The sequence below is a fragment of the Plecotus auritus genome, assembly GCF_963455305.1.
Source record: "Plecotus auritus genome assembly, chromosome: 13".
Lineage (NCBI taxonomy): Eukaryota > Metazoa > Chordata > Mammalia > Chiroptera > Vespertilionidae > Plecotus > Plecotus auritus.
This window is the reverse complement of record NC_137779.1, coordinates 12882431-12909287: the sequence shown is the minus strand read 5'-3', so window position 1 is coordinate 12909287 and position 26857 is coordinate 12882431. Positions and strand designations below refer to the sequence as shown.

Genomic DNA, 26857 nt, shown 5'->3' with positions numbered 1-26857 from the left:
ATTTGAGATTTCATGTTTGGAATAATTGTTAAAGCAGAGGGGTTGATAATGAATTCATGTTTGCTGCTGTTTATCATTCTCCCGTTCTTTAAAATTTATCCATAACCTTCCTATCTTTCTTTACTCAGGGCCCAGATATTACACTGACTAAACTATACAAGTTAATTGAAGAATCTTGTCCTCAGCTTGCAAATTCAGTACAAATCAGGTAAACATTTTTTTTCTCTAGATATGAAAAATTGTCAAAATAGATGAAAATTAGAAAAGGCACATGTTAATTAATTATTTAAAAAAGATATCTTTGTTCTTTTAGGTTGTTTAATTTTTTTTTTTTTGAAAAATGGTTAACATTAAATGTACTGCTTCAAAATTTATTTTTCCATGTGGATCTACCTTTTCCTTTTTTTAATTATTATTTTTTTAATCCTCACAGGATATTTTTCCATTGATTTTTAGAGAGACTGGAAAAGAGAGGGAAAGACAGAGAGAAATATCGATGTGAGAGAAACACATCAATTGGTTGCCTCCGGCATGCGCCCTGACCAGGGCCCGGCCCGAGGAGAAGTCTGCAACTAAGGTACGTGCCCTTGACTGGACTCGAACCTGGGACCCTTCGGTCCGCAGGCCTGATGCTCTATCTTCTGAGCCATATCGGCTTAGGGCTACCTTTTCCTTTTTAATTGTTGCAGAGAATTCCAATTTTATTGGCTGATGTGTTACTTTGACAAGTTTTATGATCAAGAAAACATCAGCAATGATACTTTTCAGAATATGGGAGTGACATTTTGGATGATCAAGTTTGTTTTATGTGCCACCATTTTTATGTGAAACTCTGAATTGTTTTTAAATATATTTATTTTAGGTAAATATGAAACATGGGAAGGTGTTCAAAGGTTCCTACTTAAAATACGCACCTCAATTTTCTCATTCAGAATCAAACTGATGGCTGAAGGCGAATTGAAGGATATGGAACAATTTTTTGATGACCTGTCAGATTCTTTTTCTGGAACTGAACCAGAGGTTCACAAAACAAGTGTAGTAGGTATGAAGTTCTTCTGAGGAGAGCAGAGAATATGTTCATTGAAGTGAGCAGCTTTCTAGATCACATCTGTCATTACTCTGCAGTATCTGAACAAACACATGTTTTAATTTGTGTTTATTGCCTTGCCATTTTGATCTGTGTTTAAACAATTGTCTTGTGGAAAAGACAAGTTTTGTCTATGATAGCCAAGGTATTGACCTGGTCTGGGGGGGGGCTCTTGGGGTTTCTCAGCTCTTTCTCATAGTGCTCTGGGTCACTTGTCTGCATTTCATAACTCTTAAGTCAGGGTCACCAACTAAACTTCTATGAAGAGAAGTAAATTTTAAGGTGAGGGCAAATGTGACATCTTTTGATGCTTTCCTATTGGCTTTATATCCATGCTCTATCCACCTGGCTTTTTTTCATAGTAGTATTTGTTATTCAACATCAGTTATTTATTGATAACTTACTTACCTCTCTCCTATGTGCCAGGATGTGGACTTAAAAGATAGACATGGACCTTCTTTTTTTTTAAATCTTAACTCGAGGATATGTTTATTGATTTTAGAGAGAAAGGGGGAGAGAGAGAGAGAGAGAGCGCAACATCGATGTGAGAGAGAAACATTGATTGGTTGCCTCTCGTATGTGCCCCAACCAGGGATCAAAGCGCAACCTAAGAATGAGCCCTCACTGGGAATCAATACCTTTAAGGTATACAGGAGGACTCTCCAACCAACTGAGCCACACTGGCCAGGGCTGGACCTTCTTCTTTATTTATTTATTTTTCATATATTTTTATTGATTTCAGAGAGGAAGGGAGAGGGAGAGAGAGATAGAAGCATCAATGATGAGAATCATTGATCAGTTGCCTCCTGCATGCCCCCTACTGGGGATCGAGCCCACAACCTGGGCATGTGCCCTTGACTGGAATTAAACCCGGGACCCTTCAGTCCACAGGCTGACGCTCTCTCCACTGAGCCAAACCAGCTAGGGCTGGACCTTCTTTTTTATGGAGATTGCATTCTGGTAGGGTAGGGCCAGATGAAAAAAGTAAATAAATAAGATAATTTCAGATAGTTATAATAGTCATGAAAAAAATATATTGTGTGGATAAAGATGGTGGAGTGTGGATGTGAGCACTGGGCCCTGAATAAGAAGTAACCAGATTTGTAAAGAGTGGGGAAGAACATCTGGGCAGAAGGAATAGCAACTTCAAGTGTCTCTTTTTTATTCTTTTAAAGGAAGAATTGCAACAAATAGTCATCAAATTTGTGTATCCCGATTTCATTTAATGCCTTCACCTTGTCTGTGTCTTTTTTTGTAGGCTTATTTCTGCGTCACATGATCTTGGCCTACAGTAAGCTTTCTTTTAGCCAAGTGTTTAAACTGTACACTGCCCTTCAACAGTACTTCCAAAATGGTGAGAAAAAGACAGTGGAGGATGCTGATATGGAACTGACCAACAGAGAAGAGGGCGAAAGAAAAATGGAAAAAGAAGAACTTGACGTGTCCATAAGGTAACTTGGGTTTTTTGGTCACAGGTCCCTTTCCTGCGAAATAGCACAATAAATAATTGGAGCAAACCAGAACCTTGGAGTATCAGGACGATGCTGTAATCCACTGAGCTTCCTGGCCAGGGCATGGTTATGGGAGCAAGATTATAGTAATATTAACTCCTTCCAAAACCTCACTTAGAGTTGTCTATAAAGGCTTCTTATCTCTTGGAAAGGCAGTGCAGTATGGGGTGAAGGGTCTGGCGCTAGAGTCAGAATCCTGGGTATGAATCCTTGCTCCTTCCCTTATTCCCTGTGAGGCCTTGGGCCAGTTACTCAACTCTGTGTTTCAATTTCTTGATCTGCAAAATGGGGGAGATATCACCTCCTCAGAGCGTTGATGTAGGAATTAAATGATAAATTTATATAAAGTATTTAGAACTGTTCCTGGTATGTGGCAAATATTCACTGTTCTTCTCTAATTTCTCTTCTAGTTAAGACCCCTAAGGAAGGCTTCCAGGCAACAGTATGATCTTTGTTTGAGCTATTCTACAAGCTGAAAGTAGCAGAATGTCACTTCTTTAGAAATGTTAAAATTCAGACTTTTCATATTATGGTTTGGTTTTCTCCTAAATTTATTTGATTTAATTAGGTCTAACTGCATCTTTTTGTTTTTATCCTATTCTAAGAATTCATTTGCGTGTAAGCCAATGTATTTACTATTAAGGTGCATGGTTTCAGAAAATAGTGTATATTTAGTAAACTGAATTGCTCACTAATATGAAAGATATTCTTTAAAAGTTATTCTAATTAAGTATTATACTTTGTCCAAAAAGAAATGCTTTTGCTTGTTATAGGATATTTCTTTACTTTGCAAGATAGATTTTATACACTCCTTGATTCTTTTAAAAAGGAAAATTTCAAATTTTCTCTTTTTGTAATTTTTCTAATGTTTTATCGTGTTACGAGAAGCTTCTCACTTTAGCCCTTTCTATTTTTTTTTTTTTAAGTTATTGGAATGATTTTAGGTATGTTTTCTTCAGGGAAATTATTTTTCTTGCCCTAGAAATTTGTATTAAAATTAGAAAGGAGAAAGTAATATTGAATAGCCTACAAATCTTCCATCTTACAATGAAATCATTCCTATTTAAAAGTGGGATCCTAACTGGCATTTTAGAAGGGAGAGAATAAATATTTTTCAGGTGTTTTTAAAAATCCACTTACAGACGGAAGAGCAAACTGAAATTTAGCTTCAGCTTCTCATTTGCTCGTTGTTGCCAAGGGGCAGCTCTGTGTCCTGCGGTAAGAAATCAGGCCGATAGGGTTACAGCTCGTAAGGCTGCCCTGGAGCCTGCTAGTCTGCACGCTGCTGGAAGCAGCTCTTCCCTGTGCTGCTGAGCGGACCCCACCAAAGCAGAACTTCTCTGGTGCTCCTTCACCTGCCAGAGATTTGATATAAATCTCCCATATTCATTAATGTGTTGAACAAATACTTATCGAGTGCCTCCTGTGTGCCAGGCACTGTTAGGGCTGTGCTGTCAGCGAAAAGGGAGAGTTCCTGTCCTCGTGAAGTAAGGTGGGAGGGTCAGTAGTAGGTAACCAAATGAAGAAGTAGTGTAATTTCAGAGACCGTCAGTGCAGTAAGGAAATGAAGTAGGACACAAGGATAGAAAATGACTGTGGGGTGCTGTTTGGGAAGGTCTCTCTTTTTTTAAAAATATATTTGTATTGATTTCAGAGAGGAAGGGAAAGGGAAAGAGAGATAGAAACATCGATGATGAGAGAGAATCATCTTTCTGCTACCTCCTACACGCCCCCCACAACTGAAGATTGAGCCCACAACCCCGGCATGTGCCCTGACTGGGAATCAAACTCTGACCTCCCTGTTCATAGGTCAACAATCAATTGCTGAGCCACATTGGCAGGACAGGAAAGGTCTCTAGAAGACTGGGAGCTCGGTGACGAAGGAGCAAGTCCTGAGAAGAATCGCCAGAGTACATGGCAGACACAGAGCCCCCAAGTCAGGACAAGCTGACATATATTGGAGGGACAGACAGAAGGAGGGGCTGGATAACACCCTCTGGTCACATACCTGGAAAAGGCTCAGGTCCTCATGGCCTTAGATGTTTAGTAACTGTTCTCTGTCTCAGTCTTTCCCCTCCCCTGGTTTTGACCTGTCACTACACCACTCAGAAATCTCCAGAGATTCCACAAATTCTCCCCACCTGGTGTTTGAGGCCTCCACAATTGATCTTTTTGAACTTACCTTCTGTTCTCAGCTTGGATCCTTTACCCCAACTAGCCAGGTCTGCTTGTATGCCCCCAGGCTTTTTCCCTTTCTGCCTCTTATTTTCTTTTCCTGGAATGCCTTCCTCCTTCCTCATCATTTTCCCCACTCCTTACCAACTTTCCAGTTCCTCACTACTCTGGCTGGAGTGATTTCTCCCTTTTCTAAGTCCGTACTCATCCTTGACATTTATCGTTTACTATCATTTTTGCACCTGGGCTGGTCCTAGCCTTTACCAAGACTGTAGACCAAGCATGTCAGCCAGTGAGTTTGACATGCTTGCTGTAGACCATTAAGATTTTGTATTCCCCCCCCCAGGGCCTTGATTAGTATTTTATGCCTTGCACATACTTTAAAAAACAAACAAACAAAATCCTTGCTGATTGATCAATCCTATGTAAAATTTAAAAATTTTCAATTAAAGTGGTAGATTTGAGCCCTGTAGAGCAGTTTACAGGCTTCTTTTGAGAATCTGATGAATGCCATGTACTATCTCCACATTAAAAATGTACATTCATGCCGAAACCGGTTTGGCTCGGTGGATAGAGCGTCGGCCTGCGGACTGAAGGGTCCCGGGTTCGATTCCGGTCAAGGGCATGTACCTTGGTTGCGGGCACATCCCCAGTGGGGAGTGTGCAGGAGGCAGCTGATCGATGTTTCTCTCTCATCGATGTTTCTAGCTCTCTATCCCTCTCCCTTCCTCTCTGTGAAATATCAATAAAATATATTTTAAAAAAAAATGTACATTCATACTTACCTGGCAGAGAAGGTACCATGATCATGAAGGTGGTTTTCCCAGGGCGAGGCTTAGCCATTGCACTCAAGATGTGCTGACCCCTGTGGTTTCCCCAAATGTGGGAAACTCGACTGCATCATTTGTGGTCTTGGAGGGCTGTGTTCGTGCTGTCCACTGGACAAAAAAACACATTCATGTAAACTTTGCATGCAGTTTTACAAGGTCTATGGACTCCTAGCCCATCCATGAATCCAGGGTAAGTGCCCTTGAGTTATAACACTAGTAAGCCTAAAAGTCTGTCTCAGCTGATAATTGGATTCACAAACAAGGTCTACTTGAGCCCTTTTTCTAAATGGAATACCTCTATTGCTGCTTAAGGGCTACTTTCTCCTCCATGTATTTGTGAGGCTCTGAGGAAGCAAAGGAAGGGTCAGTGAAGGATGGCTTGGGCCATGATATTTTTATTTGCTCTTCCCAAGCTTGTTCATTGACATCGGCCACCGTTGCCAGTGTGGGAACCAGAGCCGAATTTGATCTTCATTTATAATAACTCTATTTGTCTTCACTTGTAGCCATTTTCCTTTGTGTCATTTTGATTTTCTCATGTATTGCCCCCGTGTCCTTTATTATAAGCTACCCTAAATATTTTTTGGGGGAAGGGGGTTAAGTAAGTAAATCATTTGGTACTACTGAGTGTCATGGACTTTAGAGGAGAATGGGACCAGTGGTGGTGTGTCCAGTTTCATTCGGATTCTCATCTGTCTCTAGCCTTTTTGTGTTCAGCCATATTTATTTCAAACCTTGGCCTTATTTTGTTTAAGGGATATGTTAAGAGAAAAGGGCTTATTGCCCAGACACTTAACTGTTTTCCATTTGAGAACTTGGCCTGTGAAATTTTTTTCCATTTCCCTCTAGGTCACTACTGTGTCACTGATCTTTGTTGGGCCTGGGTCAGGGCTGGTTCTTGGCAGCTCCAATATTTGCAAAAGCTGATCCACTGCCTTGGGGATTGTTAGGTAATATTTATCGGAAATGAAATTAGGAGAATATGAGAGCAGCTCTTCCTAAAGTGTTTTCTGTGGGATGCTAGTGCTTCTTGAGAGACACGAGGAAAGGATCCTTTGTGCAAGTGAGGTCGGTAAATGGTACATTAAGCAAAAGTAAAGTTGCTTCCTGTTGGATTTCTCTAATGTGTATCATGAATCTCCAAGCAAGATAGAATATATACACCTTTCCTCAAATTCTTTAACCTCAGAATTTTTAGAATATCCGTTTACATATAGTTTGCATAAAACAGTTTGAGATCAGCTGTAATTGACACAGAGTGCTTATACAAATACTATTTATGAGTAAATACTGATTTTATACTTATTGTAATCCTATATAGAGAAGACTTTCTTCAGTGATAAAAGAGTAATATTCATACTTCGACCTCAAAACAAGATTGTTTTATACTGTGCATGTATAGATTTGTCAAGTCTAGGTTTATATTAGAACATTTCTTGTTTATCAGTTCTGTGTAATCTAAGCTTCTAGGCAAATGGTTATTTCTTAGGTGAAGCCTCCTTTTTCTGCTTTTGAATACAACACCATCTTGACTCTGTAGTATGGAGTTAGAAACTTTTCACTCATTTATTTCCCAAAATCTTGAGTGTGCCTACGTATAGCCCTGGGTATTCACATACAAATGCAGGTAAGAACGGCCCAGCTCGGCAGTGCATAGGTGCTATGATAAGCATCTAGGAGACAGTGGGAGCTCAAATAAGAAATGTCAGGAGAGCTTCTTGGAGGCTGTGATTCTTGTAATTTTGAATGATGGATGGTGTCCCATAGTCCAATAGTAGGTGGGCAAATGGGCCCTGCAAGTTGTGGAAGCAGCAGGGGCACCTTGTCATGACAGGAGACCTGTAAGGTATTCATGAGGCCTGGGGTGTAGGTGACAAAGAGAAGGCAAAGGAGAGAGGCAGGAGGTGGGATCACCCATGAAGCACTGCACCTGCCCTGCTAAGCAGTGTGGACTTTATTTTGGAGGTGATGGGGTACCACTGAAGGGCTTAAAATCAGGGAGAGTGTGATAGATTTGCATTTTAGAAAGATCTGCTGAGAGCTGTGTAGAATTTAGGTCTATATTTGTCCACGATCATTGTGAACTTTTTCAGGTCATTCAACATCACTTTATTTTTTTTTTAATTTAACAAATATTTATTGTTCAGATTATTACAATTGTTCCTCCTTTTTCCCCCATAGCTCCCCTCCACCCGGTTCCCACCACACCCTCTGCCCTTACCCCCCATCACTGTCCTCATCCATAGGTGTACGATTTTTGTCCAGTCTCTTCCCGCACCCCCCACACCCCTTTCCCCCGAGAATTGTCAGTCCACTCCCTTTCTATGCCCCTGATTCTATTATATTCACCAGATTATTCTGTTCATCAGATTTTTTATAAACTTGATTTTTAGATTCACTTGTTGATAGATATGTATTTGTGGTTCATAATTTTTATCTTTACCTTTTTCTTCTTTTTCCTCTTCTTAAAGAATACCTTTCAGCATTTCATATAATACTGGTTTGGTGGTGATGAACTCCTTTAGCTTTTTCTTATCTGTGAAGCTCTTTATCTGACCTTCAATTCTGAATGATAGCTTTGCTGGGTAGAGTAATCTTGGTTGTAGGTTCTTGCTATTCATCACTTTGAAAATTTCTTGCCACTCCCATCTGGCCTGCATAGTTTCTGTTGAGAAATCAGCTGACAGTCGTATGGGTGCTCCCTTGTAGGTAACTAACTGTTTTTCTCTTGCTGCTTTTAATATTCTCTCTTTGTCTTTTGCTCTTGGCATTTTAATTGTGTCTTGGTGTGGTCCTCTTTGGATTCCTTTTGTTTGGGGTTCTCTGCGCTTCCTGGACTTGTAAGTCTATTTCTTTCACCAGGTGGGGGAAGTTTTCGGTCATTACTTCTTCAAATAGGTTTTCAGTATCTTGCTCTCTCTTTTCTTCTGGCACCCCCATAATTCTGATGTTGGTACACTTGAAGTTGTCCCAGAGGCTCCTTACACCATCTTCATATTTTTGGATTCTTTTTTCTTTTTTCTTTTCTGGTTGAGTGTTTTTTGCTTCTTTGTATTTCAAATCTTTGATTGATTCTTGTGATTCTCTAGTCTGCTGTTAGATCTCTGTATAATATTTTTTATTTCAGTCAGTGTATGCTTAATTTCTAGTTGGTCCTTTTTCATATCCTCGAGGGTCTCGCTAAATTTATCGGCCTTTTCTAGAAAATTCTTGAAAAACCTTATAACTGTGGTTTTGAACTCTATATCCAGTCGTTTGCTTTCCTCCATTTCTTTAATTTGTGACCTGTTTCTTTGTCTCCACATTTTGGCTGCTTCCCTGAGTTGATAGAGTGGCTTTGTGTGCTAGGTGTCCTATAGGGCCCAGTGGCTCAGCCTCCCCAGTTACCTGAGGTGGACATACTTGGTGTATACCTTTGTAGGCTGTGTGCACAGTCTTGTTGTAGTTAAGCCTTGATTGTTGTTGGTATCACTGGGAGGAATTGACCTCCAGGCCAATTGGCTGTGAGGATCAGCTGTGTCTATGCTGGGAGAACTTCTGTGCTGGAGACACCCTTATGAGACAGGACTTGCAAAAGCCTCTGTGCTCAGCTTGGATGGGGCGGAGCCTCAGGGAAGAGCAGACAGCATTGGTTTCCCATCAGCCCTGCCCTAATAGGTCCCTGTGTCTCAGTGTCCCATGGTAATCGCTGCAAGCACCTCTGAGAGAAAGCCGCCCTCGAGTTCTGCCCACTGCCAGACAGTCCAGTTTCTCCCCCAATGAGTCTGGGTTCCCAGAGTCTCGCTCGGAACTGGAGTTCAGTGCAGTCAGGAGCTTTTGTCTCCCTCGCGCTTGAGAAAGCCAGCCACGTACTCAGTTGCCAGTCCTCTCCGCACGTACGCGCGCGCCTCGGTACCTCTGCCTTTCGCAGTTCCTCTGAGTCTCAGTGTGCTTTTCTCTTTCCTGACAGTCCAGTTTCACCCCGTATGAGTCTGGGTCCCCAGAGTCTCACCCAGAACTGTAGTTCAGCACAGTTGGGAGCTTTTGTCTCCCTCCCGCTTGAGAAAGCCAGCTGCGCACTCAGTTGCCAGTCCTCTCCGCACGTACGCGCGCGTCTCGGTACCTCTGCCTCCTGGAGCTCCTCTGAGTCTCAGTGTGCTTTTCTCTTTCCTTCTAGTTGTAGAATTTCCACTCAGCCAGCCTTCCTGTGGTTCTGGATGATGTCCGTTTTGTCTTTTAGTTGTAGTTTTGAAATTGTTGTGCAAGGCAGCAGTTTAGGTGTTTATCTATGCTGCCATCTTGGTTTCTTTCAACATCACTTTTTAAGTGTGTCTTTTCTCTTCCTGAGAGGAGAGAATTAATTGTAAAAGTTTTTGGCCCTGGCCAGGTATCTCAGTGGTTAGAGTGTTGTCCCGATATGCCAAGGTTACATGTTCAATCCCCGGTCAGGGCACATGTAAGAATCAACCAATGAATACATAAATAAGTGGAACAACAAATCATTGCTTCTCTTTCTCGCTCTCTCTCTTTCGCTCCCTTCTTCTCTGCTTAAAATCAATCAATTAAAAAAAAGTGTCTTAACTCTTCTGATAAAAAATCTATTTGTCTTTGTAAGCATTACCATTTTTGCTATGGTGTAGTATATGTATTTCTGTATTATTTTTTATTTATATTTTGTAGAGAAGAGGAGGTATCTTGCAGTGGGCCTCTGTCCCAAAAACAAGCAGAGTTTTTTCTTTCTCAACAGGTATGTTAATTCTCTAATTTATCATGAACTTTAAGAAAACCGTCTGACGTAGTTTGTCATGGCATATGCCTGTTATGTTGGTGGGTTTATTGGTCATTCTGCATTATCCCTTGTTCTTGGCCCTCTTTTCTTCACTAACAATGCTGTTACTTTGTAGTTTTAATTTTTGATTAAAGTTATAATTCAGGTTCATTCAATAATGGCACATGACTAACACAGTCACAAAACATGGCTTAGAAGATGTACTTCCCTTTCCCCAACATTTTATTATGGACATTTTCAAACAAACAAAAAAATTGAAAAGCATTTTGCATTGAATATCCATATACCCTTCATCTGTATCCTACAGTTAATATTTTTCTCTGTTCAATGCATATATACCCCTCCTCTATCCGGCCACCATTTCTTTTATTTATTTTTTTATGCATTTCAAGTTGCAGATATCAGTGCACTTCATCCCAAACATTTAAAAAATATATATATATTTATTGATTTCAGAGAGGAAGGGAGAGAGAGAGATAGAAACTTCAGTGAGAGAGAGAATCATTGATCGGCTGCCTGCTGCATGCTCCCTACTGGGGATTGAGCCCACAAGCCAGGCATGTGTCTTGACTGGGAATCAAACCCTGACCTCCTGATTCATAGGTTGATGCTCAACTCCTGGTCCCAAACATTTTTTGTTGGTGGCTTTAAGTCATACTCTCATTTTCTCAGTAACATAAGCTAAACATTTTTCTCCCATGTTATCTTCAAGCAGACTTTTGATTTTTTGCTAGATTTTTCTAGTTTTCCCTAATTTTGTTCTTAAATCTCTTTCTGCAGAAAAATGTAATGATCTAGCTAAAAGTGATAGGAACACGCCTGCAGATGAATTTTAAACAAATTAGAAAAACTTGTCTAGCTATCAAGGAGAAAATACAGCTGGATCCTCACCTTGTCCTCACACCTTATTACATAACAGGTGGATTAAAAGGGCAAATGTAAATATTTAAAGCTGTAATTAAACTAGAAGGAACAATGCTGTTACAATATTAACTTTTAATTGGTTTATGGATGGGGAAAGACTTTCTAAACATAAATGCTGTGAAAGTAACATGTAGGAGAAGATCATTTGATTTTTTTAGCATAAAAATAAAAAATGTCTGCATGTCAGAACACATTCTAACAAGATTAAAGGCAAACAACAAAATGGGGAAAATATTTGCAATAAATATGACAGTCAAAGGGTTAATAGTTTTGTTTTAAAAATCATATTTGTAACGACTACTTGATGAGACAAAGTTTGTAATATATCATTAAATGAAAAGAGCATGAAGTAAAATTATGTATTTTAACTTTGTTAAAAATATGGTGTGTGTATTTATGTATACAGACACACATATATACATATACACATACATAGAAAAAATATGCACTGGAGTAAGATACACTGAAGAATTAATAATAGTGTTCTTTCTGGGTGGAGGGATTACAGATGACTTGTTTTCTGTATGCTTTTCAATAGTTTTAGAATCTTCTGTAATGTAATGAATTAAAATGGAATTAGAAATTATTATTATAAAGAAAAATGTGTCTATGTAGAATTGAATTAAGTGTCTATAACCCATTTAAGTACTAATATTTAATTTGAAACTAGTTTTCTACATATCTTATATAATTGTTGCTTAATGTCATTCTTATGAAACAGTTAACCAGACGTAGTGCACCTGAGTGCCATAAGGCCCTCTGCAGTGCTGGAGATGCACATGCCTGCTGTGAAGGTGCTCACCGTGTGGATTGAGGCCAGACTGGCACTTTTTTTTTTTTTAAATATATTTTATTGATATTTCACAGAAAGGAAGGGAGAGGGATAGAGAGCTAGAAACATTGATGAGAGAGAAACATCGATCAGCTGCCTCCTGCACACCTCCCACTGAGGATGTGCCCGCAACCAAGGTACATGCCCTTGACCGGAATCGAACCCGGGACCTTTCAGTCCGCAGGCCGACGCTCTATCCACTGAGCCAAACTGGTTTCGGCCAGACTGGCACTTTTAATATGCCTTGATAGGAACTACAAGAAGGGTTAGAACAGGGGTCCTTATAGGACCTTACCTGGTCTAGGCTGTGATAGAAGCAGGTGGCTGGTGGCTGAAGTCTGAATTGGGGCTGGAAGGATGAGCAGGAATTTGCATGGGAGGAGTGTGTGGATGCGGAGTGTGTGGATGGGGAGGCTGACTGTTTCAGGAAGAGGAACAGTGTTCTGTAGGGTCAAGAGGAGAGAGTAGATGAGGAAAAGGAAATAACCAGCTGATGCTGTGACTATAACATTTCCATATATTTCTTTCTACTGAGTTGTCATGTTTCAATTTCAGGCCTCTTTGTTAAAGAATGACGAGACTAAAGCCCTCCCTCCAGCTTCTTTGCAGAAAGAATTGAACAACTTGTTGAAATTTAATCCTGATTTTGCTGAAGCGGTGAGTCTTTTCCAGAATTTGTTCTTGAGTTGAAATAATAATGGCAAAGCTACTGTTATGTTGAGTAGCCACACAAATGACGATCCATCCATGCTCTTGGAGAGAAATCATGTTGTTGGCAAATGAGCAACCCAGCTTAGGTTGTAAAACTGCCCTTCCCACTCCCTAAGAGCAAAACTGCCCTTTGCACTCATTCAGTCTAGTGATGTTCTTTTTCTTTCATCATCTCTCTGATGTTGTGAATTATGGGCAGAGATAGAGTAGACTTGAGTTTTTATTTATTTTATTTTATTTTTTTAGAGAGAGAGGAAGGGAAACAGAGAGAGAGAAACATCAATGTAAGAGCAAAACATCAATTGGCTGCCTCCCATACACCCCCTACTGGGGATTGAGCCCATAATGGGCATATGCCCTGCTGGGAATCAAACTGGCAACCTTTGTGGGAACCACACCCAACCAAGTAAGCCACACCAGCTAGGGCAGAGTAGACTGAGTTTTTAAAACCTTCAGGGCCTGTCTTGGCCGGGTGGCTTGTTAGGTTAGAGCAGTGGTTAGCAAACCGCGGCTCGTGAGCCACATGTGGCTCTTTGGCCCCTTGAGTGTTCTAATACCACTTCTTCAAAATAGACTCACCCAGGCCGAAAACCGACTTCTGTGCATGGGCCACGAAGTTTCAATCGCACTGAATGTGCGCACCCACACATGGTATTTTGTGGAAGAGCCACACTCAAGGGGCCAAAGAGCCACATGTGGCTCATGAGCTGCGGTTTGCCGACCACTGGGTTAGAGTATTGTCCCAGTACACTAAGGTTGCATGTTCAATCCCTGGTCAGGGCTCATACAAGAATCAACCAATGAATCCAGCCAATGTGGCTAGGTGGTTGAGCATCAACCCATAAACCAAGAGGTCGGGGAGAAACTAAGATGGCAGCATAGGTAAACACCTAAACTGCTGCCTTGCACAACAATTTCAAAACTACAACTAAAAGACAAAACGGACATCATCCAGAACCATAGGAAGGCTGGCTGAGTGGAAATTCTACAACTAGAAGGAAAGAGAAAAGCACACTGAGACTCAGAGGAGCTCCAGGAGGCAGAGGTGCTGAGACGCGTGCACGCGGAGAGGACTGGCAACTGAGTGCGCAGCTGGCTTTCTCAAGCGGGAGGGAGACAAAAGCTCCTGACTGCACTGAACTCCAGTTCCGGGCGAGACTCTGGGAACCCAGACTCATTGGGGGAGAAACTGGACTGTCTGGCAGCGGGCAGAACTCGAGGGCGGCTTTCTCTCAGAGGTGCTTGCAGCGATTACCATGGGACACTGAGACACAGGGACCTATTAGGGCAGGGCTGACGGGAAACCAATGCTGTCTGCTCTTCCCTGAGGCTCCGCCCCATCCAAGCTGAGCACAGAGGCTTTTGCAAGTCCTGTCTCATAAGGGTGTCTCCAGCACAGAAGTTCTCCCAGCATAGACACAGCTGATCCTCACAGCCAATTGGCCTGGAGGTCAATTCCTCCCAGTGATACCAACAACAATCAAGGCTTAACTACAACAAGACTGTGCACACAGCCCACAAAGGTATGCACCAAGCATGTCCACCTCAGGTAACTGGGGAGGCTGAGCCACTAGGCCCTATAGGACACGTAGCACACAAAGCCACTCTATCAACTCAGGGAAGCAGCCAAAATGCGGAGACAAAGAAACAGGTCACAAATGAAAGAAATGGGGGAAAGCAAACGACTGGATATAGAGTTCAAAACCACAGTTATAAGGTTTTTCAAGAATTTTCTAGAAAAGGCCAATAAATTTAGCGAGACCCTCGAGGATATGAAAAAGGACCAACTAGAAATTAAGCATACACTGACTGAAATAAAAAATATTATACAGAGATCTAACAGCAGACTAGAGAATCACAAGAATCAATCAAAGATTTGAAATACAAAGAAGCAAAAAACACTCAACCAGAAAAGCAAAAAGAAAAAAGAATCCAAAAATATGAAGATGGTGTAAGGAGCCTCTGGGACAACTTCAAGTGTACCAACATCAGAATTATGGGGGTGCCAGAAGAAAAGAGAGAGCAAGATACTGAAAACCTATTTGAAGAAGTAATGACCGAAAACTTCCCCCACCTGGTGAAAGAAATAGACTTACAAGTCCAGGAAGCGCAGAGAACCCCAAACAAAAGGAATCCAAAGAGGACCACACCAAGACACAATTAAAATGCCAAGAGCAAAAGACAAAGAGAGAATATTAAAAGCAGCAAGAGAAAAACAGTTAGTTACCTACAAGGGAGCACCCATACGACTGTCAGCTGATTTCTCAACAGAAACTATGCAGGCCAGATGGGAGTGGCAAGAAATATTCAAAGTGATGAATAGCAAGAACCTACAACCAAGATTACTCTACCCAGCAAAGCTATCATTCAGAATTGAAGGTCAGATAAAGAGCTTCACAGATAAGAGAAAGCTAAAGGAGTTCATCACCACCAAACCAGTATTATATGAAATGCTGAAAGGTATTCTTTAAGAAGAGGAAGAAGAAGAAAAAGTTAAAGATAAAAATTATGAACAACAAATACATATCTATCAACAAGTGAATCTAAAAATCAAGTGAATAAAAAATCTGATGAACAGAATAAACTGGTGAATATAATAGAATCAGGGGCATAGAAAGGGAGTGGACTGACAATTCTCGGGGGAAAGGGGTGTGGGGGTTGCGGGAAGAGACTGGACAAAAATCATTCACCTATTGATGAGGACAGTGTGGGAGGCGGGTAAGGGCAGAGGGTGGGGTGGGAACCGGGTGGAAGGGAGCTATGGGGGAAAAAAGAGGAACAATTGTAATAATCTGAACAATAAAGATTTATTAAATTAAAAAAAAAAAAAGTCCCGTTTGATTCCTGGTCAGGGCACATGCCGAAGTTGAGGGCTTGATCCCCATCGGGAGGCGTGCAGGAGTCATCCGATGGATGTCTCTCTCAATGTTTCTATCTCTTTATTCCTCTCCCCTCCTTTCTCTCTAAAAAAATCAATAAAATATATATATTTTAAAAAGAATCATCCAATGAATGCATAAATAAGTGGAACAAGAAATTGATATTTCTGTCTCTTTGTCTTTCTTTTTCTCTCTCTTTCTAAAATCAGTTAAAAAATTTAGGACTAAAAATTTGTTCCTTTCCCCACTTTTGTCAGTGTGTGTTGTTGTTTTTTTTTTGAGTTTAAAAATCATACCATTCCTTGATGGATTTTTACCTTCAAATCGATTTGACATCTGACTTTGTCCACACGTAGAAAGATATATGTTTGGTTCTGTAGTAAACGGGATCTGTCTGTTTGGAGGGAAGTTTGTTTATTTATTTATTTAAAAAATTTTCTGATTTTTTTTGTTTTGTTAATCCTCACCTGAGGTTATTTTTCCATTGATCTTTTAGTGAGAGTGGAAGAGAGAGGGAAAGACAGAGAGAAACATCGATGTGAGAGAAACACATTGATTGGTTGCCTCCTGCATGCGCTCTGACCAGGGCCCAGTCTGGGGAGGAGCCTGCAACCAAGGTATGTGCCCTTGACCGGAATTGAACCCGGTACTCTTTGGGCCACAGGCCGACGCTCTGTCAACTGAGCCAAATTGGCTAGGGCTAGAGGGAGATTTAATTCAGTGAATCAAACAAAATGAAAACAGTTTCAAAATAGAATATAATTAGCTCAGTAAACTTTTTAAATAACTGAGCTAAGTGAGTTCTCCCCTCCACCCTCACATGGGTCCTAATATAACCAGTGACATAGTGGATGTATATTTAGGATAAAATGCTGACACAAGTGCTAATGGAACTCCAGTTTTTTCATTTGGGGGCCCCTCCTGGTGAGAAACCAATGTATCTTGAACCTGCTTTATTCTGCCTTTGGGGAAAAGGTGAATCTAAACTATGACCCTCTTGTTAGAAGGGTGGGGGATACATGGATGTTTGCAGCCAGTAGAACTCCTGAATTAGTCTTACACAAGAGGAAGCAGAACATTTACACTATATGGATTGTTTCTTGTTGTAGCATTATCTCAGCTACTTAAACAACCTCCGGGTTCAAGATGTGTTTAGTTCTACACACAGCCTCCTGCATTACTTTGACCGCCTGATTCTTACGGGAGCCGAGAGCAAAAGTAACGGGGAAGAGGGCTACGGCCGGAGCTTGAGATACGCTGCTCTGAACCTGGCCGCCCTGCACTGCCGCTTCGGACACTAGTAAGTTTATAGATTTTTATCCATGCAGAAATGGAAGACACAAACTTCCAAATGTCAATTAAGATGAATTTTTTAAATGCTGTTTTAAAAGAAAGATAAGGAAAGAAAGAAAGGAAGCTGACTATTTTACTAGACTTGTTAGTAACTTCCAAAAGGGAAGCTTTTTCGCTGGACAGAAGCTAATGAAACCTTCTCCTTAAACAGTCTGCCCCCTGGTGTTACTATTTAACATTACTGTCTTAGTACATGGCCTCTTTCTTTCATTACTTCTAAGAATGACAGCCATTGAATTAAAAGATAATTAGGTCATTAGGCCAGAGATTCCTAAAGGATTTTTTGGAGATAATAATGAGGATACAAAAGCTATTTTCAGTATTTCAAAAAGCCAAAAGAAAGTTGTGTCTTTACTGTATAAAAGACTGTTCTGACTAATTAAAAGTCATGTTTGTGCTTTTGGATAAAATTCAGGCAGCTCAGTGAGATGACACTTGGCTTATGCCATTGCTAAGATATGCCTATGATTTTGATGAATAAAAATAGGAAAACTGTCCAACTGGTGTGGTTTAGTGGTTGAGCGACGACCTATGAACCAGGAGGTCCCAGTTCAAGTCCTGGTCAGGGCTCTATCCCCAGTAGGAGGAGTGCAGGAGGCAGCCAATCAAAGATTCTCTATCATCATTGATGTTTCTCTCTCCCTTCTTCTCCCTTCCTCTCTGAAATTTAAAAAAAAAAAATTATTTTGTAAATGGAGTTAAGTGGATAAAATCTTTCAAAACATGGAGGCTATTTTGGAAACAATGAAATAATGTGAATAATGGTGAAAAGGTAGGAAATTACTAGTTGAAAGAGTCTCGCCAACCCCTGTAGCTTTTTCCCATCTGGAAGAAACGTTGTTTCTGCTACTGGCATCTTTGACTAGAGACCCTAGAGTGCATTAATGGACGCCATGGCCAGAGTTCAAGAATTGAGAGTTCTGCACTTGCTGTATGGGCCAGGCAACACCCAAAAAATTCTGTTAACTTCTGGTTGTTGCATTTTGAAAGGGACGTGGACTGGAGCTTGTGTGTGGGACAGTCTTTGAATACCTCATCGGAGCATTCAAAGCCATGTCATATAAATAACATAGAAATGTTCTGTTACTGAAAGTTTTTACCAGAGGTTTTTCTGCCCTAGCAGCAGTGGAAAGCCATAAGGTCCTTTGAGGATTTTGCCTGACTATATGTTTCTGTGTTGGTAATCTACCTTTTCTTCCTACCTGGGAAAAATAATCTCTCTTTAGTCGTTTTAGTATACAGTTCTCCCAGAAGCCATTTCTCTAAACATACCATTATTTGTTTGGTCATCACATGTTCAATAAAGTTAAATGAACCGATATTTATTGGGGGCCTGTGTGTGAAGACATGCTTCCTGCCCTCAAATAGCCTATATTCTGCTCATCTCATTATTAAAGGGATGTAAAGGACGTGTAAACTAGGTAAGAATGTATCTGGGTTTAGTATTCAAACAAGTAGTTACTGTGGAACAGCCCAGTTCTCCCCAATTAAAATGAATTGTGTGAGGTTATTGCACTGGTGTTGAAAGAAAATTCCTTATATAAATTTTTCTCTAAAGAAGTGAAACCCATAAGTTGATTTTGAGATACTCAGTGACCCAGCATTGATAAGATTTCTATTCTGTCACTTGTCACTGAGAAGCCCAAAGTTTAAGACTTTACTTGTGCTCTCTATGGTTAATAAACTAGTTGAAAAAAATAGTTAACACTGATTAAATAAATAGATGGTGATACACAGTAGTAGTTAGCTATGCACTGCAAGGTGGCGTACAGATAGCATTTATGTGGGAATTTTCACAAGTGCGAGTTCAGTGGGGCCAAGAATATTGGACTGAATTTCTACAGAAGTTGAGAGAGTGGGAGAGACATCAGAGATGGAGGGGAACCACATGAGCAGAAAAAAGAAATATCAGAAGTGGATAATCCTCAAAATACTTTTTAAAACTAGTTTTGAAAAAGTACAAAAGCATCAAATCCTATAGTAAAAAAAAATTTTTTTAATAATGCAGAAGGGAATGCAATGAAAAGTAAAATATTATATTCTCTCTGTGCCTCTTCCCTGGCCCATAGATAGCTAAAATAAAACTCTTAGCAACTGAGATCAAGAAAAGCTATTCCTCGATGTCCCTTTTAGTAGAAATCCACCTTAGAAGGGGTGGGTTCTATATGTCCACTGTTAATGTTTCTTGCTGCTGGGGCAAGGGAGTGCCTCTGAGGGAATAAGCCCATAGCTACAGCTTCCAAAGCAGAGACCTGCTCTTGGATGAATTATAGTACAGATGTCTTCCTGCTTCCGTTACTTGTGCTGTGCATGTTTGTGATTTTTAATGAGATATTAATGTTCAGTCTGTCGTTAGTCAACAGGCGGAGCTTGCCCTGCAGGAGGCAATCAGGATCGCCCAGGAGTCCAACGATCATGTGTGTCTCCAGCATTGCCTGGTAAGGCCACCCTCCTGCCTTGGGAATTCTGCCCACGGGTTGTGTTGGCCTTTGGAAGGCCGATTTGAATCAGATTGTTTTGTAGTCAGAGCAAAGGTTCTTAGCAGTGACGGGAAACTAGTTAGAAAGTCGTAGTAATTCAGGAAAGGCAGCCCATATTTGTTTATTTCTTAATTCATGACATTTGTTTGGCTTTGGTGTTGATTCTTTTTTTTTTTTAATATGTTTGTATTGATTTTTAGAGAGAGAGGAAGGGAGAGGAAGAGAGATAGAAACATCAATGATAAGAGAGAATTATTGATCAGCTACCTCCCGCACGCCCCCTACTAGGGATCAAGCCTGCAGCCCAGGCATGTGCCCTGACTGGGAATCGAACCAGTGACCTCTTGGTTCATGGTTCAGTGCTCAACCATGGAGCCAAACCAGCCAGGCTTGATCTTATCTACAAATTTTAATACAATGTGCCATGCATAACTACCATGCAAAACTATCACATTAAACATTGGCATTAACCTTGTAACTGGATGAGATGTTATCCTGTGAAAGCATAACCACCAAGCACAAGTAGAACACAGACTTTATTTAACCATCACGTTGAGACTCACTTTTTCAATTAAAGGCCATATGGGGGCTTCATGCTTTTTTTCTAGAACCTTGCCACTCACTGCTCTCAAAGGTGAAGAAAACCATTGGCTTGTCTGATAGTTTTCATATGTTTGATGGGCTTCATTTTGGTTCATGCTTCATGAAAGAGTATGTTAGAGGATTTATTTTGTTCCTTTTAATTCTTTCTTACAACCATGCTGATAGTTCAATAGAACATTACCCCTGGTCATTGTTAGGATATATTTTAATGATTTCTCTCACCAGAGCTGGCTTTACGTGCTGGGGCAGAAGAGATCCGATAGCTATGTTCTGCTAGAGCATTCTGTGAAGAAAGCAGTGCATTTTGGGTTACCGGTAAGGCTCATCTTTCTGTGAGATTGTTTAAGTAAATGGTGTGGTTTTATTCTTGGTAGTTTCATATGACCTTAATTATTAATTAAACACTAAATTCTGTTTGATAGGTTTCTCTTTGTTCCCTTTATCCTAATAACAACTGTGAAAATTCCATTTATCAATTTGATGAGATTGTTTTTAGTTTCTTGATCCACATTAACTTCCCATATTTACTTAGAAATTTTTCTGGACTTACTTTTACTTATTTATTTATTTAATATATATTTTATTGATTTTTTACAGAGAGGAAGGGAGAGGGATAGAGAGTTAGAAACATCAATGAGAGAGAAACATTCATCAGCTGCCTCCTGCACACCCCCCACTGGGGATGTGCCCGTAACCAAGGTACATGCCCTTGACCAGAATCGAACCTGAGACCCTTGAGTCTGCAGGCCGACGCTCTATCCACTGAGCCAAACCGGTCAGGGCAAGGCTTACTTTTAAAACAGGGATTGGTTTAAATGTTACAGCCCTAGAACCCAATCTGGCTGCTTCCTGCTCATATGTGGCCCTCGGGCTAGGAATGGGTTTTGCATTTTTAAATAGTTGGGGGGAAAACTAAAAAGAAGAATATGCGACAGAAACCAGATGTGGTCTGCAAAACCCAAGTTATTTACTGTCTGGCCCTTAAGAGAACAAGTTTGCTGATCCTTGTTTTATTAATAAACAAAGCTAGGAACCAGCAAACCTGATAGGCAGACTTGTCCTTTCTCATTTTGAGTGACAGGGAAGGACCTGAATTATAGTCCTCAATGATAGATACTCAGGGACATTGAAAGGGCAGAGTCTCCACGCATGAAATAGTAATGGCTCTTAGCATCTAGATTAATGTTGCACAAAGAACTTGATTCCATCTCAAAAACCATCCACTGAAACCTGGACTGTAGGCAATATGACTGCCTAAGCATCTGTCTCATATAGTTTGCAACAAATTCCAGGAAAGTTGGAAGTAATCATGTGCAGTCATTTAAAGTATATGCTTTTCAAATCTGCACGTTGTATACTTGACTCATTTCTGAGGAAGGAAAGTTACATGTACAGAATTGATGATAAGGACAAAAGTAAGTGGTAAGTGTCTCCTTAAAATAAATGAGACTTTTTAAATATAGTTTTTGTTGTGGATTTATGCTGTATCTTAGTTGAGCTTTCATCCTTGAAAATCATGCCAGAAGTTATTGAAAATAAATTATGCTCGTAATAGGCACCCTCTTTTAATCTACTGCTACATAATGTGCCCAGCACTGTTTGACATGTTATCTCGTTTTAATCCTCACAGCAATTCTTTATGATAGCTGGGATGCCCATTTTACAGACAAGGAAGTTGGGGCTTGGCTCAAACACTAAGGGACTGGCCCCAAGTCACATAGAAGGTAGTAGGGCGGTGTTTAAGTGGGTCCATTTAATGTCAAAGCCCTGGCTCTTCTCGGTGTACCGTCAGCCTCTCTTCCAGCCTGTTTTTCAAGAACATATTTTATATGGGGCAGGGCCAGGCTGTAGGTACTTTCCTTTTAAATAGTGTTGTCACTGTGCATGTGCTAAAATGTGAAATATGCCAGATTTCTGAAGAGCAAAACAAACTCAGTCATGTAACCTGTCTTGGGTCACGGGTATATCTGTTTGTCCCCTTAGTACCTTGCCTCCCTGGGCATACAGTCCCTAGTTCAGCAGAGGGCTTTTGCTGGGAAGACAGCAAATAAACTGATGGATGCTCTAAAGGACTCTGACCTCCTGCACTGGAAACACAGCCTGTCAGAGCTCATTGACATCAGCATCGCCCAGAAAACGGCCATCTGGAGGCTCTATGGCCGCAGGTCAGTCTTTAGGCAGACGGTCAAGGCCATAGGGGCGTGGGTCCTTTTAGAGACGAGTGGAGGCTGGCAGTCTCCCTTGTAGGATGCATCAACCAAAGTTCACACATCTCTCTGATCTGCCCAAGACACCAAGTGTAGTTAATAAGTGACAGAGCCACTTATGAGCCACGTTGTCCTCTGACTCCAAGCACAATGCCTTTGTGCTTTGAGACGGGCAGTGCCTCTTTCTGTTCGCAGGAGGCATGGGCCATGGTCACTCAAGTTGAGCATCCTTTGAACCCCAAGATGTGTTCTCTGGAATATCTCCAGCCTTGTGTTTAAGTTCCATTTTGTGTCTCTAGCTTGGAAGTAAACTTCTGAACGAGATTTTTAATCCTGGAGTCCTGTCACTACCTCACCTCTCACCTAAACAAACTGTTATTTTTAGGAATCCAATAATGAAAGGAAGTGCCTGTATGGCCAGTCTTGTTTTTGTATGTGAGGTAATTGTTTGGCACGATGTAGTCTGAAACAACTGCAGACACTGGCCACTGAATATACTGCCAGAGCAGCTGGTACCAGGATGGCATCGGGCCTGAATTTACCCATGAAAACGAATGAATACACCGTGACCACAGGCAATAGGGAGGAGGGTGTCTGGCGCTCAGAGCGCCCTGTTGTGCCATAAGCACTACATTTCCTCTGGGGCTGCACATCCGGGGTGCTTTCCCGCCTTCCTGGGAGGCAGCTGTTCCCACAAAGATGAACTTACAGTGGGGCTTAACTTCCTTCTATTTGCACTCAAGAGAAGTGTGGGGTGTGGCAGAGGGCAACCTGGGTCCCTTGATAGATGGGAGTCCCTGTTTGTCCCCTCACCCAGCACCATGGCGCTGCAACAAGCCCAGATGTTGCTGAGCATGAACAGCCTAGAGTCGGTGAACGCGGGCGTGCAGCAGAACAACACGGAGTCGTTTGCGGTCGCGCTCTGCCACCTCGCAGAGCTGCACGCGGAGCAGGTAGGAGGTGGCCGGGTCAGTGGGCTTCTGGAGCAAGGGAGGCTCTGCCAGTTCTTTCCTGTGGTGCTTGAGAAGGGCACTGGGCACGTCAGGGACAGGTCTGCTTGGCCGCACCAAGAAAGGTGAATCCTGTCTGCACCCTGCTCGTGGTGCAGCAGGTGTGGCTGCACGGGTGTGCTCATCACATCCTGTCTTTCTGTTTAGGGCTGTTTCGCTGCAGCTTCCGAAGTGTTAAAGCACCTGAAGGAAAGATTCCCACCAAATAGTCAGCATGCCCAGGTAACCTGCCCTTTCAGTGACCTCGGATTTATGTATGAAAAGACCGTTTTTACTGTATTGTTGTCAAAGTGGCTCATGTAGAGTCTCCCCTCAGTTTCTCATGTCAATTCCTTTCTGTCACATACATGCATTGAGGTCAACATGGGTAATTACTTAGGAGACTCTGTAAACTCTCTTCAGAAGCCTGAGAAATAAACTCTGAGAAAAGATTTAAAGCAGGGTACTTCCCCCCATCTTGTCTTCATGGTTTTAAATTAGTATTCTTAATATCTCCAACTGTACAGGAATAAGAAAAGAAATTATCAATGTCCTTCAATAGATCAAGAATTAGGTCTCAGTTTTGTTATTTTGTCTTGTACTTGGCAACTCTAATCTTTTCCTCCCAGAACTGAATAACCTTGTGGGAAGATGCTGTGCCCAGAGGGAATGACCTTTATAAAGCAGTCCTAGGCCTTCTGTTTCTTACTGAACTGGCTTTCATCTCTGAAGGGGCTGAAAAAACTGTTACAGGGCCTTCTTTCTCTTCCTTCCCTTCCCATGTTTAGTCTTCAGGGATTGAGGCCTGGGAATCTCCCACTGCTGGTCCCTGGGGTGGTCATTCACGTAGGTGGTTAGATAAGGTGTGAGCACCTATCTGCATGTGAGCTGTGCTGAGATGTGAACTCAGAGCACCCAGAGGGGAAACAAGACAGAAGATAGCACCTAAGGATGAAGTGTGGTTCCATGGTAGTGCTAATAGGGTGAAATAATTTCCATTGCCGTTCTAGCTATAAGAAGGAGTACAGTAAAATAAAGATACAATTTCATTTACAGTTTATAGGAAAAAATACTGTATGGCAGATAGATAGATTACAAAATGCTCACCCTGGCCAGTGGTCAGGGAACTACAAATTAAAACAATAATGAGATATTTCATACCCATCAGATTGGCCCAAAGTAAAAATACCTGACAGTACAACTGTCGGTGAGAGTGTGGAGCAGGGAGGAATGCCATAGGCTCCTGGTAGGGGCTGTAAACTAGTACAGTCCATTTAAAGAACAAATGGCTTCTATATTAAAGTGAAGCGCATATGTACTACAACCCAGCATTTCCTCTGCTTGCTGTACACCTGAGATAAACGTGTACCAGGAGAGGTATGTGAAAATGTTTATTGCAGCATTTTTCAGAAAAGTGAAAAATTGATACCACCTAACTACCCATCAACCGGAGAATAGATAAGCTGTTGCATATTCATATAATTGAAAACTATTAATGAAAAGGAATGAACTATAATTTCTTTATTAATATGTGTAAACCCCCCAAATAATGTTGAGCTTAAAAGCAAGTTGTCAAAGGATGCATGCAGTATGATACTATTTATTTATACAAAGTTAAAAACGTGCAAGATCATACTACATACTGTTTAAGGATAAGTATGTGTGTTGTAAAAGTATAAGAACATAAGTGGGAATGATAGATACCAAATCAAGTGCTTACTTTGGAAAAATAGAGAAGGGAGTAGAAATTGTAAAGTACTTTAGTAGTCTTAATAGTATCTGAAGGAAAGAAAGCAAAATGTTGGGATTTGACAAAGTTGATGATTCGCACACGTGTGTTTATTTTTTATTAATGCTTGTTCACATACTTGAAATGTTTTTTAAAAATATTTTTTATTGATTTTGAGAGAGAGAGAGAGAGAGAGAGAGAAACATCCATGTGAGATTGAAACATCAGTCGGCTGCCTCCTGCACACCCCCTGCCAGAGATTGAGCCTACAACCCGGCATGTGCCCTGATTGGGAATAGATCCAGCAGTCTTTCGGTGCATGGGATGACCGCTGACCAGCTGAGCTACACTGGCCAGGGCCATACTTGAAATATTTTTTAAATAGCAAAAATTAAAAATGTTTGAATTTTAAGGATATTTGCTAAGCAAGCCTAAATTCTTTTCTATCTCTGTTGAATAATTAGGTGAACACTTGCCATTTGTCCCTAATTATATTTTTTCTTATTAGTTATGGATGCTATGTGATCAGAAAATACAGTTTGACAGAGCAATGCATGATGGCAAATATCACTTGGCTGATTCACTTGTTACAGGAATCACAGCTCTTCATAGCACTGAGGGTGTATATAGGTAAGAAACGTGGAGAACTCCAACCCAGAATGAATTCATTCTCAAATGGCTTTATTCTTGTATGTTTTGCATGTGAATTTATCAACTTTAGCTTAGGAAAAACCTTTTTTCTTTTTTAAAAATTTCTCATCTCACTGAGATATATTTAGAGAGAGGAAGGGGCGTGGTAGCGGACAAAAAGAGAGAGAAAGAGACATCAATGTGAGAGAAACATTGGTTGCCTCCCATACATGCCCCGATCTGGGACCAAATCCGCAACCTATTAGTATACAGGATGATGCTCCAAACTACTGGGCCACTCAGCCAGGGCAGAAAAAACCTTTTTCCTATTTATTATATATTTATTACAGGAAATGAGAAAATACAGATAAGCAGAATGGAGAAAATCAGTACCACCCAGAGATAATCACCAACATTGTGATATCAATAGTTCCAGACTTTGATCTTGTGTGTGTGTGTGTGTGTGTGTGTGTGTGTGTGTGTGTACACATCTGTGCTTATAAACACAATCTTTTTCCTCTTTTAACAAAAATTTTATTAGGCACAGTTCTTCCCTTTGGGGGTTCAATTACATTATAATTGAGGAAATAGGAATTCTAACCCTGAAAGTGACTATACTTCTAACCCTTGCAAAACATCAACGTAACCACTTATGTTTATTTTGTTTGTGCAGAAAAGCAGTTGTACTACAGGCTCAGAATCAAATGACAGAGGCACACAAGCTTTTACAGAAATTATTGATTCATTGTCAGAAAATCAGGAACACGGAAATGGTGATCAGGTAAGAGGGGGTCTCTCGTGCATCTCACAGATGGTGCCTTGTGGTGGAAATTCTCATCCATGTCCTCCTGTTTGCGGGCAGTGTCCTGCTGTCTGTGGCAGAGCTGTATTGGCGATCTTCCTCCCCTACCATTGCACTGCCCGTGCTCCTGCAGGCGCTGGCCCTCTCCAAGGAGTACCGACTACAGTACTTGGCCTCTGAGACAGTGTTGAACTTGGCCTTTGCCCAGGTAAGCTGATCTCTGTGTTTTGTTTTGTTTTTATTTGTTTTAGCACATATTTGTACTCAAGAACTGGCAAATCTGGTACTACTTTTTGGTTTTGAAAAGGATAATAATGAGCTTTCACTTCTCACTATTGAAGTATGGG

General features: G+C 41.0%; 1 protein-coding gene across 2 annotated transcripts in view; it reads left to right on the top strand.

Annotated features, from left to right (window-relative positions):
* ANAPC5 (anaphase promoting complex subunit 5) overlaps positions 1–26857 on the top strand; it is a 32344-nt gene that overhangs the window by 1743 nt on the left and 3744 nt on the right. The window contains exons 2-15 of one of the 2 annotated variants that reach the window (XM_080650632.1): positions 129–208; positions 933–1042; positions 2346–2538; positions 10263–10329; positions 12683–12784; positions 16827–17017; positions 19427–19508; positions 20379–20468; positions 22137–22318; positions 23178–23313; positions 23518–23592; positions 25587–25708; positions 26382–26489; positions 26571–26718. In XM_080650632.1, the coding sequence (XP_080506758.1) occupies positions 129–208; positions 933–1042; positions 2346–2538; positions 10263–10329; positions 12683–12784; positions 16827–17017; positions 19427–19508; positions 20379–20468; positions 22137–22318; positions 23178–23313; positions 23518–23592; positions 25587–25708; positions 26382–26489; positions 26571–26718 (1686 nt within the window). Of the gene's footprint in view, positions 1–128; positions 209–862; positions 1043–2345; positions 2539–10262; positions 10330–12682; positions 12785–16826; positions 17018–19426; positions 19509–20378; positions 20469–22136; positions 22319–23177; positions 23314–23517; positions 23593–25586; positions 25709–26381; positions 26490–26570; positions 26719–26857 lie in introns of both variants that reach the window. The other variant, XM_080650633.1, reaches the window with a different exon arrangement.